The sequence below is a fragment of the Sceloporus occidentalis genome, unplaced genomic scaffold (assembly GCF_023333645.1).
Source record: "Sceloporus occidentalis isolate IW3139 unplaced genomic scaffold, rSceOcc1.0.p SCAF_8, whole genome shotgun sequence".
In the NCBI taxonomy this organism is placed as follows: domain Eukaryota; kingdom Metazoa; phylum Chordata; class Lepidosauria; order Squamata; family Phrynosomatidae; genus Sceloporus; species Sceloporus occidentalis.
This window is the reverse complement of record NW_028316988.1, coordinates 53,394,771-53,413,178: the sequence shown is the minus strand read 5'-3', so window position 1 is coordinate 53,413,178 and position 18,408 is coordinate 53,394,771. Positions and strand designations below refer to the sequence as shown.

The 18,408-nt window shown below is 40.3% G+C and overlaps 1 protein-coding gene across 1 annotated transcript in view; it reads left to right on the top strand.

Annotated features, from left to right (window-relative positions):
• The window catches only part of LOC149308926 (kelch-like protein 4), a 58,540-nt gene that overhangs the window by 21,247 nt on the left and 18,885 nt on the right, over positions 1-18,408 (top strand). Inside the window, exons 3-5 of the mRNA XM_089536705.1 lie at positions 9,045-9,221; positions 11,199-11,335; positions 13,179-13,375. Of these exons, the coding sequence (XP_089392831.1) occupies positions 9,045-9,221; positions 11,199-11,335; positions 13,179-13,375 (511 nt within the window). The remainder of the gene's footprint in view (positions 1-9,044; positions 9,222-11,198; positions 11,336-13,178; positions 13,376-18,408) is intronic.

Below are 18,408 nucleotides of genomic sequence, written 5' to 3'. Positions count from 1 at the left end.
TCGGCCCTCTACATCTGTGCCTTTGACTTGTCTGGATTTGATTATTTACAGACTTGATTAATATGATCTGTCTAGGAATCTCTAGATCCTCTAGGTCTATGGCCAAGTTTCACCAGACATTATGTTGCAGGACCTAGAGATTCCTAGAGAAGAGTTCTCTCAAGTAAAAAAAAAAGATACGTTTTTTATTTGCATTTTTTCCTACTTTCATGGTGGTCCTACATCCCTAAATGCAGCGATGTGGTTGGCCTACTGTACTGGGACACAAGGATACTGAATGAAATTGATTGGCAGTCACTTCAAGACAGATCAAAATACTTCTTCAGTCAATAAACAAATTAATGGAATTAATTCCCTTAAGACACTATGATGGCCATTAATTTAGGTGACATTTAACAGGAGACAATTCTGTCAACAGCTACTATACAGAACTTTCATATTGAGAGATAGTTTCAAACTACACAGTAGTCTCCAAACCTGGGTCTCTGATGTTACTGGACAAACTCTCAGAGGCTTCTGTCACCACAGCCAATGGTCAGGGATTCTGGGACCCGAAGTCCAACAAAATCTAGGGATTGGAAACCACTACATTAAATGCAAAGGGATTAAGAAAGGAATATTGCTTTCAAGCATTTCTCGAGAGCTTCCCTAAGGTATCTGGCTGACTGCTGTGGGAAGCAGGATTGTGGACCAAGGTGGTGTTAGCATTAGGCAGAATGAAGTAGTTGCCTCATGTGCAGATTCTGGAAAATGGCAACAATACATCGGAAGATAAAACCAAAGAGGTCCTTGCCTTGTACTCCCTAAGTTAACTCTAACATCCAGCACTGGAGACCTGGATTTGTTTGGAGTAGTTAGATGTGCCTGTACTAGATTTTATTTACCTATTTTGCATGGCAGATTGATGTATCATTGTTCTGTTTTTGTCAGGTTGAATTCTATTTTCCTTTTGGGAGAAGAATAAAACAAGGAATGTTGTGTTCTCTATGTCCCCTAGTATCATCTTCTTCACAAAGGAGCCTTACTGTTGTTCTTCCTCTTGCTCCCCGCTTTAATGATTTATAACATCTCTAGCAAGCCTGAACTCATTCTGAACTTTAGCTTTTCTAACTTCCTCCCTACCAGTACTGGTCATTTGTTTCTATTCCTCTTTGATAGTTTTCTCCTTCATCCATCTACGGTCCTTTTTAAATCCCAGATCATCTGAAAGTAACATATTTTCCTTTGCTTCAGGTAATGCATACCTGGCCTGGACTTGATAAGTAATGAGCCCGAGCTGGGTCCATCTTACATCCTTACATATTTAGTTTTTAATATTTCAATAGTACCTATTTGGAGGGTTAGCCATTGCCTGTGAGGGTGGCACCACAATAATAACAAAAGCCACATGTGGAGGAAAGGCCACAACTTTATTTACGCAAAACCAGCAACCAAAGGTAGGGTTGGCCAAAAGCATGAGGTCTGGATCATCGTACAACCTGCCGTTGTAAGATAATGGCATGTCATATAGAGCAAGGCATTGGGATGAGCTAGGAGATGATCTAACGCCCCCTCGGAACCATGCAACCTGCTGATTGCATTTGAAACCAAGCCCCTAGTCACCAGGAAGCGGTGTGACATTATGGCCCCCACAATGGCCACAATGCATGCCCTCATCACTCCCGTGTCCCATAGGGACTTCTGATACAGTGCTACGCAACCTTATAGACCATGCCTACCAGATCCAGAACCTCTGCTGCCACCCCAAAGTTGTGACAACAACCACGCACCCTAGGGAGAGCGGATGGGAGAGTCGAGCTAGAATGGCGCTGTGTGGACGCTGCATGGCCTTTATATAGGCCAAGTATGCAGGTGGGGGCCGGGAGGGGAGTCACCCCGCCCCCAAGAGCAGCCAGCCAATTGGCTGCCTTGGAGGACCAGGGCATCCATAGAGAGGGGCCTCTGACTCCCAGAGCATCCCCGCAGAAGGCGGAAGTCCCTCCTCCCCCCCGGCCGGCCAATTAGAAGCCAGCGCGCCCCAGCAAAGCATGCTGGGGCACGCCGAGGCTTGCGGCGCCTGGCCCCCAGCAGCAACGCGGCCAGCCCGGGGGATTCGGGCAGCCGCCTTTTATAGAATGATAGAGATAGAAGGGCTATTCCATCAAGGGCCACTTAGTCCAACCCTCTGCCTCTGAAGAATCCACAGCTAAAGCACTATTGAGATGTGCCTTCTTACCTTTGCTTAAAAACCTCCACCAAAGGAGAGTCCATCGCAAAATGCCTTTAAATTTAACTGAGTGGGGAAAATATAGATGATCACTGAAATATTGCAAGATATTTCATGGCTATCAAAATGTACCCCATTTTCCAGTGCAACAATAAATAAGTACAATACCGCCCCTTTTCACTTGCTGCCCCTCACTCCTGGAACCTTCTTCCCCCACGAGACACAAGGGCCATCACTTCTTTAACCAGCTTCAAAAGCATTCCCAGGCATTGCATGATTGTCACTTGCTATTTGATGTTCTTTTTTGTTGCCTGTTTTATTGAACCATTTCCTGTATTGCTATGTATTTTATATGTATTATTCTATTATTTCTTAGATTGTATGCCATAGGCAGGTTTACTCTTTTATATTTATTGTTTTTATGTACAGCGCTGTGCAAATCTACAGCGCTCTATAAATAATAATAATAATAATAATCCTAACTGATTAAACAGACCAGAAAGTCTTTTTTCTTCCTGTTCTTTCTTATTTTATTTTGGGATCCACACACATTTTCTTTATCCTAGAATATTTTCTGTCAGAGTCTTTTTATACCAGATTTTCACATCAGTTTATTTTAACCCAGTATAAAATCAGAAAGAGCAGGAACAATATCTAGGACTTTTCATTCATTCTGGATGTGCCCTCCATCTGATTTTGGCTGCTAAGCATGGTCAGCCTGGCCTAATGGTTGGATGGGGGGGGGGGGCACCAGGAAATATCTTGGATCTCCAGATGGGAATAGGAAGGAATTGTGCCAGAAGGTCTGGGGATCCACTGCCTGTCCCAGTTGACAATATTGGACTAGACTGATCCATGACTTGCTAGAAGACACTTCCTATTTTACATTTTAAAATTTTAATTTGTTGTTGTTGCTGTGCCTTCAAGTAGTTTCTAACTTATGACAGCCCTAAGGCAAACTTATCACAGGGTTTTCTTGGCAAGTTTCTTCAAAGGGGGGGTTGCCATTGCCATCCTCTGAGGCTGAGAGAGTGTGGCTTGCCTAAAGTCACCCAATGGGTATTTGAACCCTGATCTTCAGATTCGTAGTTCAGTGCTCAAGCTACAACACCACAGTGCAATCCCATATGTGTCTCCTAAGAAGTATATTTGCAGAAGAGGAAAGGGGAACATGCAAGTGAGTTTGAAAATTTATTTTCTTGTCATTATTCTAGTCCTCATAATGTCATGTGTTCAGCAAGTCATTTCTACTGCCATCAGTCTTACCTAAAACAGATATTAAAATGTATAAGCAATTGCAAAGTAAATAAGATTAATTGCAAAAGCAATTATTATAGAGCAGCTGGGTGAACAATTACTGAATCTAGCAAATTAGGCTAGCAGCACATGACTGCTGCAAATAAATCAGATCCACAGGCGCCAGCTCTTCCTCTTCAGGATTTGTGGAGTCAATCCCCTGTTAGAGTAATTCATCTGCATTTTGTAGCCGCTGGAGCTGGACAACTAATCAAGCCATAATTGGCTATCTACTTGACAAGCTGAACAGGTTATTAGTATTGCAAGAGCAATGTTCATGTTTTAATGTATTGTCACATATGTGAAAGTGCATCTTGTGGGAGCTTTGGGTGCATAATGAGAATATTCTTTATTAGGTCACAGCAACCAAATGATTTCAAATATTTCAGAAGAGCTGTCTTACAGGGATGTTCTCAAAATTTGTCATCCAGGGTCAAAACAAAAGAAGAGCTTAAATCTGGCTGCATCTACACTGCTGAAATAATCCAGTTTGATACTGATTTAATTGCCATGGCTCAATGCTATGGAATTCTGGGAACTGTAGCTTGTTGTGGCACCAGAGCAGAACTTGACTAGTTTCTTCATAGCTGGCCTTCCCATTCCTAGGCCGCTGTCACATTGTAGATTTAATGCAACATCACACTGCTTTACTGTAATGGCTCCATCCCATGGAACCCTGTGATTTGTAGTTTATTGTGTCACTAGAGCTCTCTGACAGAGAAGGCTAAATCACTGACAAAACTACATATCCCAGAATTCCATAGCATTGAGCCATGGCAGTTAAAGCGATGTCAAACTGTATGAATTCTACTTTGTAGGTAAAGCCCTAATCTTCTGATTTCTTGTCTGCACTCCTGATTTGGATTAACTGTATAGGAAATATAGGAAATCTCAGACTATTTCAATGTCTTCATTGTCTGCTTTAATGTTATGCATATCATCTGTGGTCATTATTTTTGCTTTCTTAATGTTCAATGCAACCCTACCTTTGCACTTCTTCCTTGACTTTCTTCACTAGTCTTTGCTATTTTCTGCGAGGAATATGGTGTCATCTGCCTATTGTTCATGTTCTTTCCTCCAGTTCTCATGTTTCCGTCCTCTGAGTCTAATCTGTCTTTACAGATTATATGTTCAGTGTACAAGTTAAACACTGATAAAAACTAATAAATTTTGTCATCTAACTGATAAAACACTAATAAAATGCAGCTTTGCCTGACTCTCTTGCCATCTGGAAACCATTCAGTTTATTTGTATTCTGTCCTGAAGGACAGTTTATATTTCAGGACAATCAAATATTGTGACACATTCATTTCTTTAAGAGTGATCCAAAGTTTTTCTTGATCTACATAAATAATAGGTTTTGCTTTAATCTATAAAGCCCAAACTGTGTTTCTTCTGAAAATCTTTGGTGCATTCCAATATCCAACATATGTTTGCAATATGATTTCTTATGCCTCTTCCTTTCCTGAACTCAGCTCAAATATCTCACATTTCTTATTCCATATATGATAAGAGTTCTTTGCTGTAGAATTTTGAGCATCACTTTACTTGCATGGGATATTAATGCAAGGGCCCTATTGTTACCACAATCATTGGTGCCCCCTTTCTTGGCGACAGGAATGTATATTGAGTGTTTCCAATCTGTGACTATTGTTTATCGTATTTGTTGACAGATTTTCATTTGAACTAGAGTAGGCTCTGTTTCTGTAGCCAGAAGCAGCTCTGGTGGCATGCCATCTGGTCCTGGTGATTTATTTCTCCCAAGAGCCTTGAATGCAGATTCTACTTCATTTTCTAAAATGCTGTTTTAATAGTTCAGAATTCACATTCTAAATACATATCTTGGGAATCAAAACACACTTAGATAATGTTTTTAGAGGAAAATGTACACTTAAATAAGTAGTAATCTAGCTATTTATGCATTTTGAGCTTTTAAAATATAGCATATATTTATTACAAATAAGAACAAAATAGGATTGTATGCATGTCACAGGGTTCAAAAGCAAGTAGCATTTGCCCAATACTATTTCCATGAGAAATAAATGTTATTGTTAGCATACAGGAAGCTGGTGAGAAATCCAACAATGGATTTTAATGTTTCATGACTTTCTAATAAAGGCTGGATATGTCTTAACAGTTTGGAGGTATAACATTTTCTTGTGTGTGTGTAATAGCAAAGAGGGCATGTATTATCCTTGGATTGCAGTGGTAGCTAAAGAACTACCCAGCACAAAGCGGCATGCTTTCCCTCTTCTCTGTAGGTCTCTTGGTATTCCTCTTGCTTCATAAATACAAACAGGTTTCCTGTTTTCTGAACAATGCAACATGAGAGCTAGCAGAGGCAAAAATTGGCTCATTTAAATCTCAAACTCATAAAAATAACTGACTGATGAAAAATGAAAATGGTTCTCCAGACCTAACATCATACTGCTTTCTATTAATGTTGCATGAGTTTCCCATTATATTGGAGACACATCAATATCTCCCGCAGAGGACATTTTCACCAGCATCAGAAATGTTTTTTGGGTCTTTTTTTTTTTAAACAGTCTTCCAGAAAGGAGGCACAATTCGTTTTTATCTACAGCTGGTGAACAACATTAGTGATACACTATATTTTTTATAAATGTAAATATCTTCATTTCACCAGTTTCCTGTAAGTTAAATACCCCTTTAATATATTTTAACTGTCCTTGATGCCAGCAACCGCATGCCACAGCCCTGATCTCGCCTTTCCATGGTGCAAAAAGGAGCCACAAAAAGCGACTCCTTTTTGAGCTGCAGAAAGAGTGCCATAGCTCCTGGTGTTGCGGCTTTTCAGTGCTCCTTTGGCACTGCGTCATCTAGATGCAGTGCCAGAGGAGTGCTGTGACACCATTCACCATGTGGTGCAGCGGGGAGCATCACACTGGCCTGAGAGGGGAGTTGGGGAGTGTGTAGTGTAGACACCACACACCAACTCCGCCCCCAGGCCGACCTTAATGCCTGGTCTGTACCCTCTCAGACTGCTGCCACCCTGCAAAACTAATGCTGTTTGACACTACCTTAACTGTCATGGCTCTATCCTGTAGAATCCTGGGATTTGTAGTTTGTTGTAGCACTAGAGCTCTCTGACAGAGAAGACTAAACTAGAAATCTCAGAATTTCATAGCATTGAGCCATGGCAGTTCGGTGTCAAACTGCATCATTTCTGCAGTGTAGATGCAGACTTAGAGAAAGATTTGTGAAAGGCTGAGGACCAAAGACTGCAGTCTGATACACATTACCTTGGAGTAAGTTATTGTTTTCCAGCATGAAGATTTAAGATTTTCAGATTGTCTTCTCTGGGTGCTATGCTCACAATCATGTGAAGAGGAAAACTTTGGCTGTAGTGCTGCTCCTTTGGCTGTGGAATTCTCTCTCAAGGGAAATCCTCACCATTAATAAAAGCTTGATGCCAGGTTGATAGCATCTTCTTCTGGTGGGCATCCAGGACTTAATGTTTGTTTTACTTTTATGTTAAGTTTTATTGCTGGCTCTTAACATCCCATTATGGCCCTGTGCAGACCGGCCTTAAAGACTAGTACATTCCAGCTCTGCCCCTAGGTGGCATGACACCACGCTCTGCACTGCACGACGCACTGAATTTGCATGACACAGCACCAAAGGAGTGCTGCAAAGCCATGGCTATTGCGCCCTGGAAAGGCCAGATTGGGGCTGCGGCATGTGGTTGCTGTGGCCCTGGTCTGGAGGCTGCTCCTTTGGGGCTGTCTGCAGAGCCCCTACTGTAACAGTCTGATTCGATTCAGCTGATGAATTAATTCTGCTGAGGTTTTTACTTGTTTACTTGTGTGTTCTTCTATTTTTAATATTTTGGTTCTTTTTTGCATGAAATATTATGCACATGTTAATGCGTTTTTCCTGCTGTGCATATTCATTTACACATTGTCCCTAATGCATGCATTTCCCCCTTGATACAAATATGATTGTGTGTATTTTTATTTGCATTTGATAAAGTGCACATTGATTTCTACTCAGTTCATTCCTCTGAAATGCCTGACATGCCTTGGAAATGTGCAAATTTTCTTGGAAAGATGCATGTCTTCTTACAAAAAGTCTCAGGAGATATCAAAAGTCCACTTTCACTGAGAACATCAAACCCCGCAAAATTATTTTCCATTTGTAACACAATTTATTTATTTTACTTTTAAAAAATAAGTCCCATTGCAAGCAAGAAGGCTTACCTCTGAATAGACATGTGTAGACTGGCACACTGATTGGAACAGAGAAAAGATGATGAATCAGTGAACAGAAGGGAGGCAGCAGTTTTGGGCACAAAAATGGGAACATGAGAATACAAAGTGGTCCAGAAACAGATCAGCTTGTCATGATTCTCCAAGTAAAGCAAGCCAATAATCATTTTGGAAAGTTTTGCCACAGGACAAGAACATAGCAAACCATCAGAAAAAAAACCCACAAAAAACTCACCAGATGGAACAGAGTCATTTTGACTCAATTTTTAAAAATAATCGCACCAAACTGGATTATGGAGGTCACTCCTGAGACATTTCTGTCTTCTGGATGAATTCTGCGACTAGCACACTGTCATCTTCTGCCTGAAACGCAGTGCCAGTAATTTGTAAAGTTATTTGCCTAATAGTTCCAGTTTTTGAGCTCTGTTGCCCATATTTATCTTTTAATGCAGCAGCCTAGTTGGCGGCTTGGCTTGAAATGCACAGGGCATTGCAATGCTGGCACTGAAGATAACTCATTTTGACTGAAAATAGGAAAGGAAATGGAAATGGTAGTCATGCTTTCTTAGCCAACTAAAGCAAATCCTTCTGGCTGTGTACATATGATGATTTCTTTACTGCACCCTGGATTGATTTTCCTCTTAGGATTAGTCCTGACCCAGCACCGGAAATTTCATAACCGAAGAAACATAAATGAGGAAGCATGTTAGGATTGGGAAAGTCTATTTAGTCTATGGCTGCTTCAAATCTGGTACAGGGGAATGGGATGGTGACATTATTTAAACTGCTGAGAACCAGCATGTGGTCTGGCTAATTTGACATTGAAAGCTTCAAAAGGGTTTTAAAATATGATGAAGAATGCACTGGTGTCTTCCAAGTTTATAATTTTTGCATAGCCAGGTATCACAATTGGAGATGGTGGTACAAGCACAACACCTTCACATCACTGAAAAGTGATGATCATTACACAAACCTGGAGACTGCAGTGTCCTATATGATATACTTGACTAAACTCTTGGCCTAATTTCATGACATCTCAGCTTGATAAAGCTTTTTAATTCATTTTTAAAACCCCACTATATTGCGCACATGTTAAATTCTAAAGACAGGAATGAAGCATCATTTGGCAGAAATCCCAGAAGTGTGATCCAACATAGAAACAAGCAAGCAAACACCCCCTCCACACCAACCCCTGCATTAGTTCTAGTTGAATTTCATTCATTTGCTTTCTTTATTCTCAGACTTTTTGGGCACTTTGTCATTTCCATAGACCGGTTCTTACCATGCAAGTGAACTCATTTCATCTCCCACAGGCTATCAATAAGCAGCTGCTGCCCTCCTACAGAAGTGAATAACAATGGATCTGATGAATATTTCCATTCTGCAAATCATGCAGAGCAAACGTTCCGCAAGATGGAGAATTATCTTCAGCAGAAACAACTCTGTGATGTTCTCCTCATTGCTGGAGATCACAAGATTCCTGCTCACAGGTAAGTGCTTTTTTGACCAGTTACATAGTGTTTTTGTCTCCCCCCCCACCCCCCCAAAAAAAAAAATCTGTGGGAGGATGCAGTCTTTCACAAATCCTGGCCCAAGTCATTTAGAGCTTTGTAGGTCAAAGTCAGCATCTTCAATTTTGCTCAGAAACAAATTGAAAACCAGTGTGGTTCTTGCAAGAACATGAAATGTGGTTTTTAAAGCACATAAAGCATATTACCTGCCATGGACAGCATGGAAATAAGGGCTCATCCAAACTGACTAAAGAACCTGGGATTTGGCAGGTGGATGTAACTGTACTTATTGGGATTTTTAAAAAAATATGCATAATGATCCACCTCCTGTCTCAGTCTATTTTCTCATGATTTTCTAGGACTAGCTGAGACTTAAAAAACCCAGGGCAGGAAGTGTTCTTTAAAAATGTCCCAGGAGTCCCTGATATAGGCAGGACAGGGACGTAGCTAGGATTTTAGGAAGGGGGGGTCCAGACTAAGTGCCACCATTATAATGGGGCTTGGGTGCGGCGGCACAGCAACACACACCATTCATTTTTCTAATGGAAGGGGGGGTCCAGACTCCAAGAACCCCCCCCCTTGGCTATGTCCCTGGGCAGGAGTAAATTCCCATGCCTGTGTTGATGATTCAGGGGTGCATCTGCACTGTAGAAATAATGCAGTTTGACCCTACTTCAGGTGCTGTAACTCCATTCTATGGAATCCTGGGGTTTGTAGTTTTACAAAGTTTTTAACCTTCTCTGCCAAAGGGTGTTGGTGCCTCACAAAATGACAAATCCCAGGATTCGATAGGATGGAGCCATGGCAGTTAAAGCAGTGTCAAACTGCATTATTTCTACAATGTAGATGCCTCAATGTAGTGCCGATGTAGATGTCTCAAAAGGGTCACATCCAAATGATCAGGAGTGGAGGGGGACCCAGAGAACCATAGCATGGTGGCCTTTGTGTTTCAGAACACCACAACAGATGATGAGACACGCAGCAAGGTGCATGAAGATATCTAATGTCAGTCAGGGTGATATGGGAGGAGAAATCTTTCTGATATCCTGGCCCAAGCTGTTTAGGACTTTGTAGAGCAAAGCCAGCATTTTGAGTTTTGCTCAGAAATAAACTGGAAGCCACTTCAAACATCTATGCGTATCCACGTATTGTTTGTATATGAAATTTTAAATTATTTTTTCTAAAAAAACTGAAATAAAAAGTAATTCAATAATAATAATAATAATAAATAAACTGGAAACCAGTGCTGTTGTTGCAAGATCATGACGTGGTTTTTAAAACTATTTTCCATCTCACTGCTTTGTACTTTGTACGTTCTTGTTAAATTATTTATAAAACAAATGGAACGAAATTTCCACCAATTTGCACTAACCTAATTTAGCTATAGCTCGTAAAAGGTGAGGAGCTTTGTATAAAAAAAGAGGCAGCAAACTAATTCAACACCACAAAATGACATGGTTTATGAACAGAAATTCAATTCCAGACTCTTAAGACGTAAGCATTCAAAGTCCTCTGCCTGGATGGATGAAATTTTGATTTCGCCTTTGCTATTCTCAAATAATTTGCATTTACTTTATGAAGAAATTTGTGGGTGTTGGAAAATTCCTATGCAAAAATGAGTTGAATTTTTTTCCAGCTGATCCTACCAGTCATCTGTTTCAAAAATATATTTGCACTGCTTACTCAAAATAGGAAGGTTGAACTGGTAAGAAAGATTTCATGTTGCCAGTGAAGCAAAACAGCTCTCTGGGAGAATATTAAATTACTTAATCACTCTTTTTTTGTGACTGCATACAATTCCAATCATAGACCAAAGAAATGTTATTCCATGTGCACAATGCACCATTTTAAAAACAAAACAAATGAGACAGGAAACACAATAAGGCTAATGCTTTCCTCAGTATTAGGATGTAGATGCTACTGATGTAGATGCTCACAAAATCCATCTCTTCCTAGGTTAGTTTTGAGTGCTGCCTCTGACTATTTTGCTGCAATGTTTACCAATGATGTCCGTGAGGCAAAACAAGAAGAAATAAAAATGGAAGGTGTGGATCCTGATGCACTGAAAGACCTTGTGCGTTATGCCTACACAGGTAAAATTATGTCTCCTTCTTTATGCAGATGGCATTCTAGGGTATGGTTTGGATCACAGCACTGACTTTTAACATCTATTTCATTAAAGATCTACAGGCAGAGATTTGAAGGAGGTGACATTCAGAACCAAGTGGGGTGTGACACTAAACATACTACTTACAGTTGTATTGTGCTTTTCATTGGCTTGTAGTGATTGCATTAAAACTTGGGAGATGTCGATGCAAGTCCCTACAGAGCCATGAAATTCACTGGATGGTCATGAGCTAGTATTTTTTTTTTCAAACTTACCTCATGGATTGTTGTAAGGACAGCTTTGTAAGCCAACTTTATCTCATTGGAGGAAAGATGGGATAGAAATGTAACATCCATATTGACCTATTTCTGTATCATCTCTGTCTCATAGCTGTGGATCAGTATGCAGGGGGATCTTTTAGCACCTTTGAGCCTAACCCAGAGGAAGAAATTTGTAGCGTAAGCTTTCATAGACTGGGGGCCTGAACGGACAAGCCAAAATAAAGCTGCTTTGGATTACTTTGGAGGTATGCTATTTAAATGCTGCATGCACCCTAAGAGGCTGGAAGTTGCGCTAAAGCCATGCTCCAGTCCTAAGGACTAGAGTGCAGCTTTGGTGCAGCTTCTGGCCTCTTAAGATGCGCATTTCATTTAAACAGCATACCCCCAAATTGACCCAAAGCAGCTTTATTTTGGCCTGTCTGTTCAGGCCCTGAGTCTACTTTATCAGATACATTTGATGATGCAGACCCAGGACTTTATTACATGTGGCTTTTGAAACTGCTATTAAAGTTGAAAAATAGCACCTTTGGTGATATTTATCACACAACACCATCTCTGTCTTGTTGTTGCCTTGCCCCTTCCCCCCAATTGCTGTTAGAGTGCACCTTGTCATTGATAGGGAAAACTTGTCAACAGACTCCCAAATGTGCCACTGTAGCATTAGTCCTCAGATATAGTAAGTTCCTTGCACTACAGTTCTGGTATTGGGCAGTCAACATGGTGTCAGTGTCTCCTTCTCTCCTCCTGTCCCCCTCCTCTTCGCTATTCCCAAGAAGGTTGTTTTCCTTTATTAAAACATTTTTTAAAGTTTCTTTTTTCTTCCTTTTAACAACATATTAGCATACCTCTGGAACTGTGTTAAAAAAATCACCAATAGGCACACTGGGTAGGATATAGGGCAGGAAGGCAGGGTTAGGGAGGCATGCGGAAGAGAGCGCAAGGACCTAGTTGCACTATTGAAGAGACATGCTCCCAAATGAGCATGTGTGATCACTGCAAAGGCGGGCTTGTGTGATAAACTCTTCCATCTATGAAAGCTAATGCTACAAACATCTTTCTCCCAGGCTTCATTTACACTGCAAAAATAATCCAGTTTGACACCACCTTAACTGTCATGGCTCAGAGCTATGGGATTCTGGGAATTGTAGTTTGTTGTGGCAAATGCAGCCCCAGTTAGTGTAAAAGGTGCTACAATCTCTCTTTCCTTCTCAATGTTCACAGAAAATGATGGGATGGTGAATATTTACTGGAACCATGGTATACAGTCCTAATAAATACATATAAACCCCAGAGCTGCTATTACTTTGGTTGAAGGAAGTTGCTATTAGTGTCGAAGAATGTTTTTCTTTGCAGCCTAATAACAGTTTTAAGGGAAGGCAGTTTTCATTGAGACAATGGAAGAGGAGAAGGAGAATTTCAAAGAGTTAGTCTTAGTATAACAAGGTTGCCTATTTGTACCAGATAACACAATGTGATCTGTTACATGTCTCCCCCATAAAAATAATAATTTCTTTATGTCTATATATGTTATTTTTAATATAAACACAGGTATCTTAGAACTGAAAGAAGATACCATTGAAAGCTTACTGGCTGCAGCTTGTCTCCTCCAGCTTTCACAAGTCATTGAAGTTTGCTGCAACTTTCTCATGAAGCAGCTTCACCCTTCCAACTGCTTAGGGATCCGATCCTTTGGAGATGCTCAGGGATGCACAGACCTCTTGCACGTGGCACATGTGTACACCATGGTGAGGATGAGAAAGCAGAGTGTCTAGAAATATGCGCTAGAAATGAAGAAAAGAGAACTGCAACAAAATATTGCAATGTGGAGAGGTTTTTTTTATTGCTGTCCTCCAGAATATGCCATTTCATCCCACCTCCTAACCAGTTGTCTTTTTTATTGCCCAGCATTGAGCATATATCTGTGTTACATAGTGACAGCAGTTATGGCTCCATCCTATGAAATCCTGGAATTTGTCATTTGGGGAGAGACTTGATATTATCTAATAGATAGTTCTAGTGCTGAAGCTCAGGAGAACACAACAGAGTTCTCTGGAATAGAATTCTAGATATTCCTCCAAATTACAAATCCCAGGATTCTGTTGAACAATATCCAACAGGGAAAGTAATATGAAACTGCTATATGATTATGTAGTGTAGATACAGCCTTAGTTAGCCTCCTGTGGCCAATAAACATGGTTAGCCTTCTTTAAAAAGTTTGGGGTTTCTCCCCTCCCACCTTTAGGGCTTTTCAAAAAGAGTACTTTTAGAGACCTTGCCAATTGTCTGTTGCCGATTGTCTCCCCAAATCTGTTGATGCCTCCTCCTTGTGTCCAGACAATGGTTATTGTTTTTCTTTTTGGTGAGGAGCAAGGGGATTATGAGATGTAGTGGTATGAGTGGTATGAGCAAGCTTGTTTTCTGCTGCTCCAGAGAATAGGACCTGGAACAATGGATGCAAGCTACAGGAAAAGAGATTCCAGCTCAACATTAGGAGGAACTTCCTGACAGTAAGGGCTGTTTGACAGTAGAACACACTCCCTCGGAGAGTTCCTGCATGGCAGGGGGTTGGACTGGATGACCCTAGTGGTCTCTTCCAGCTCTATGATTCTATGATTCTATGAGTGCTGGACTAGGGCTCTGGAGAGCAAAATTTGAATCCCTGCCCAGACATGGAAATCCCCTGGATGACCTAGGCTATGTCATATTATCCCAGCCTTAGAGGAAGGCAAAGGGAAACCCCTTCTGAACAAATCTTGCCATAGAAACCCCATGATAGGCTCACCTTAAGGTCACCATAAGTCAGAAATGTCTTGAAGGCCCACAGCAACAAAGAAGATTGTACAATCAATGGCACTCATAGTTGTACACAAAGTCCAATAATCTCATGTCTATTTGGATGAGGTTGCTCCTCTCTGTATAATGGAAGGACTAGTCTGAGTGGCAGAATAACCTATGTCATTTTAATCTGCATTGAAGGGAGAACACCCATGTTTTAAAAATTTTAATGCTTTCCTACACTTTCACAACAAGAAGAAGACCCATTGTCCACCCAGTTGGAATAAAATGACAGAAACACGAAATTAATGGCTAAATTAAGGGGATTATCACACCGGCAAAAAAGACAGGAGCATAGTGGTATACTCCCATCAATTTAGCATGATAATACAAAGATTGTCACATGACACTGTGATTATTCCACAATCTTCACCTGATTATCCTGTGAAGAAGGAGGCATTCTAGTGCCACTATTTATTCATGAAAAATCCCAGTGAATAAAAAGTGGCACTATAATTCCTCTTTATTCACAGGATAATTGTGACGTCATGTGACGTTGTGTGATTATCTTCATGTTATAGTGCTATATTGTCGGGAGCATACTGCTATACTTCCATCTTTTTTGCTGGTGTGATAATCTCCTAAAGTACACTTTACTATTTAATTCTGATCTGCAGCAGGGCTGCTTAGTGCAGTGTATGTTGAGGCAGGTATTATTATTATTATTATTATTATTATTATTATTATTATTATTAAGTTTATTAATACCCTGTCTTCATCCCAGTACTCAAGGTGGCTATAATTTTACTTCCTCTAAAATATGGCAAGAGTGAAGCACCTTTGACCCTAGAGCTGAGTTTATTGATTTAGTTTCACTCCAACTGATATATTTTCAGGAATCTGAACATGTTGAATTCCCTGCCGCCCCATCAATTTCCCCATAGTACCATGTTGAATTAGCCCTTGAATGAGCCTGGTGGTGCAGTGGTTAAATGCCAGTTCTGCAGCCACAATGTTGTGTGCCCCAATGTTTGGGGCAATAGGCTAACACATTGTAAACCACTCAGAGAGAGTTTAGATCACTAGGAAGTGGTATAGAAATGTAAAGTGAGGAGAAACAAAATTCCTACCTGGACCTGAAGAGGTGGATGGGCCAAGAAACATTGAAAGACAGTAGAGGTGAGATGGAACAGTGATTTATAACCCCTCTTACTCACCTGCTTCTACCTTGTGCCTCAGTGCGAAACATGATTTTTATCTTTCTCTTCTTCTGGGATGGCAAATGACCCTTCCCCCAAACATTCAACATTCAGATGATACAAGGTAAGGGGTCATATTTTTACCATTACAAAAAGTAGCACAGCAGCATTTTTCACTCCTGATAGGTTCAGTGTTTTTATTTGTCAGCATTTCTTTTTATCCCAGGAAGCTGTAAAACCATACCCCAGCCTTGTGCTTGACGTGATAGAGTCCATTCTGCCTTCTGGACTAGTCCCTAGGAATGTGGTGAGATAGAAAGTGCTGAGAACAAAAGATCATCTACTCAACTCCATTTAATTTGAATCTGCAACTAACCTAATCGATTTGTCACACTAATCAAAAGTATGCATGCTTTCTGCTCCTTGCCTTCTCTTCAAAGGGCAAAGGGTTGGCTTCTCCTCCAGTGCCCTGTTTCAAGATGATAGATGAAGAAACAGCTAGAATCACCTTTCATTAGCCAATAAAAAGACTGCAGTAAAAAGAAATAAGATTCATGTTCATCTTGGACAGATTTAAATTCTTTTGGTGGCACGGAAATTGCAGGTACATTAGCAGAAGAGGAGCAAAAATAGGAAGCACCAAGTGGGTTGGGCATCTGGCACTGGAGAAAGTAAGAAGGAGAAAAAAAAATACTCTGAAGAGCACCAGAGAGCACACACAGGGTTGTCTTAGATACCAGTCCTTTGCTAATTCAAAGCAGAGGAAAGAATAATCAGGCTGTCAGATAGGCAAAGAAAGCTTGCTGTGAAACTCTATCAAGGTATAAATATTTCAGAGGAGAAGGTCTAAGGGAGACACACTCTGCTTCTTCAAATGCATAAAAGAGGGAACAATTACTGGGCTCCACATGTCAAAGGGAATGGATGGGAGGATGGGAAAAAGTTCAAACCAAAGCACTGTTAGAAGAAGACTAAAGGCTCTGTGAAGCTAAGGAGAAGACTGTGATGGTTATGAAGTCAGCAGAAGGGGTATATCTGGATGGTACACTCCACCACTGACTTCTTATAACCCTGTTAGTGAGTTTTATCCTGAGTAGCACCCTGGTTGTGTGCCATGTAGACCCACAGAAGGGATTGCAGAGACCACAAGTACTTTTACAGTAGTTCTCCCTACCTTGCTAGAGAAACCAGAAGGATGCCCACCTGGGAGAAAAATTACTCTTGGTAGAGGCAGTTACAGTACAGAATCAACAGGGGCAGGAGGGATGATGTTTCTACTCCCTTTGTCTGCCAGAGTCCTGCTTCAAGTGCCCCATAGTCCTACAATTCTCCATAATGCTATCAATAAATATAGCTGGCCCTCTGTATCCACAGATACTTTATCCATGAATCCAACCATCCATGGCTTGAAAATATTCAGAAAAAAATTAACAAATTTTAAAAAGCAGACTTTGCTTTTGCCATGTTTAATAAGGGACAACATTTTATTATGCTGTATTTAATGTAACTTGAGCATCTGTAGTATCCACGGAGGAGGTACCAGTAGATACCAAGGGCCCACTTTATGGGATTGGATCCAGGATTTTGCCAAGCTGTTATCTACTTTGACTCATGTGATGCAAGTGGAAACAGACATAATAATAAGAGTTGAAACTCTGAAATTGAGAGCTGGCTCAGATATTGCCCCAATGAGTTCAGAGTGAGGAACTTCCCCTTCTTTTTTTACCTTTGCTGCTATTGATGTTGACTATTAACAGTTTCCTGCCTGGTAATCTTGCTTCCACAGATAAAATCATTTCCTATAAACAGCTTGGTCTATTTTTGAAGTTTGCAATGACTCTTCCATCTTCCTATTTTCTAAATATCACAAAGAGCAGGAAGAGGAGGAAGGAACGAGGCCACCATCTCCTTTATTGAGCCCAAGATTTATAGTTTTCATTTTTTTTGCTTTGTTTTTCAAATGTCCATTCAAAATACAGAGAGGCTTAAGAAAACAATGTAACAGAGATTATAACGGTTGCTAGCGAGATAGCTCTTTCTACAGACTTAGTTAATTTGGTTAAGAGTTGCAACTTAATTAAAGAAATATTAATTGGTTAATATTACTTTTAGCTGGTATACCTGTTGATTATATTTAACATTTAACAAACAGAGAAGCCAATTAATTTGAAGAGTTTTTTTGTGTTTTATTTTCAATTTATGAATAAGTGTACATTAACTTAAAGGAGATATTGTCATTATTTGAGAGGTGGGAAATGTACCTTGCGTTATCTGCAGATTTTTGTTTAAGTACTTGCATTAAAAATCACATTAAACGAAATAACCTAGCTGATTAAACTAGAGCTCTTTATTACCAGTTCAAGGCTTTTAAAAAATGATTCATACAACCTATGAATTGATTAAAGTTGCAGCCCTATATTTTCCTAGAAATGCTGGCAGAAATAATCCACCGAAGGTTTAAATATGTGTTGTGAAGGTTTGAAAATCCACACTTCTTGTTTGGGGAGCATGAGCCTCAAGTTCTTCTTTGGCTTGGATTAAAATTACATCTGAAGGAGAACTAATCCTTCCTGCCTCCTGGCTAGATATCCTACTCATATATAGATGTGACTCACTCATTTTCATCTTGATTTGTAAATAGAAAAATTGACATGACATATTTGCTCTGTCACTTAATCTTTTACAGGGATTCATACAACCATAACACATGAAAGGTCCCCCCCTCTAAGTAATGATTTTTAAAATGTCCTCCCATCTGGGTACTCTTTTTGTTCAAACTGTCTACAAGGGCAAACTGAGTAGGA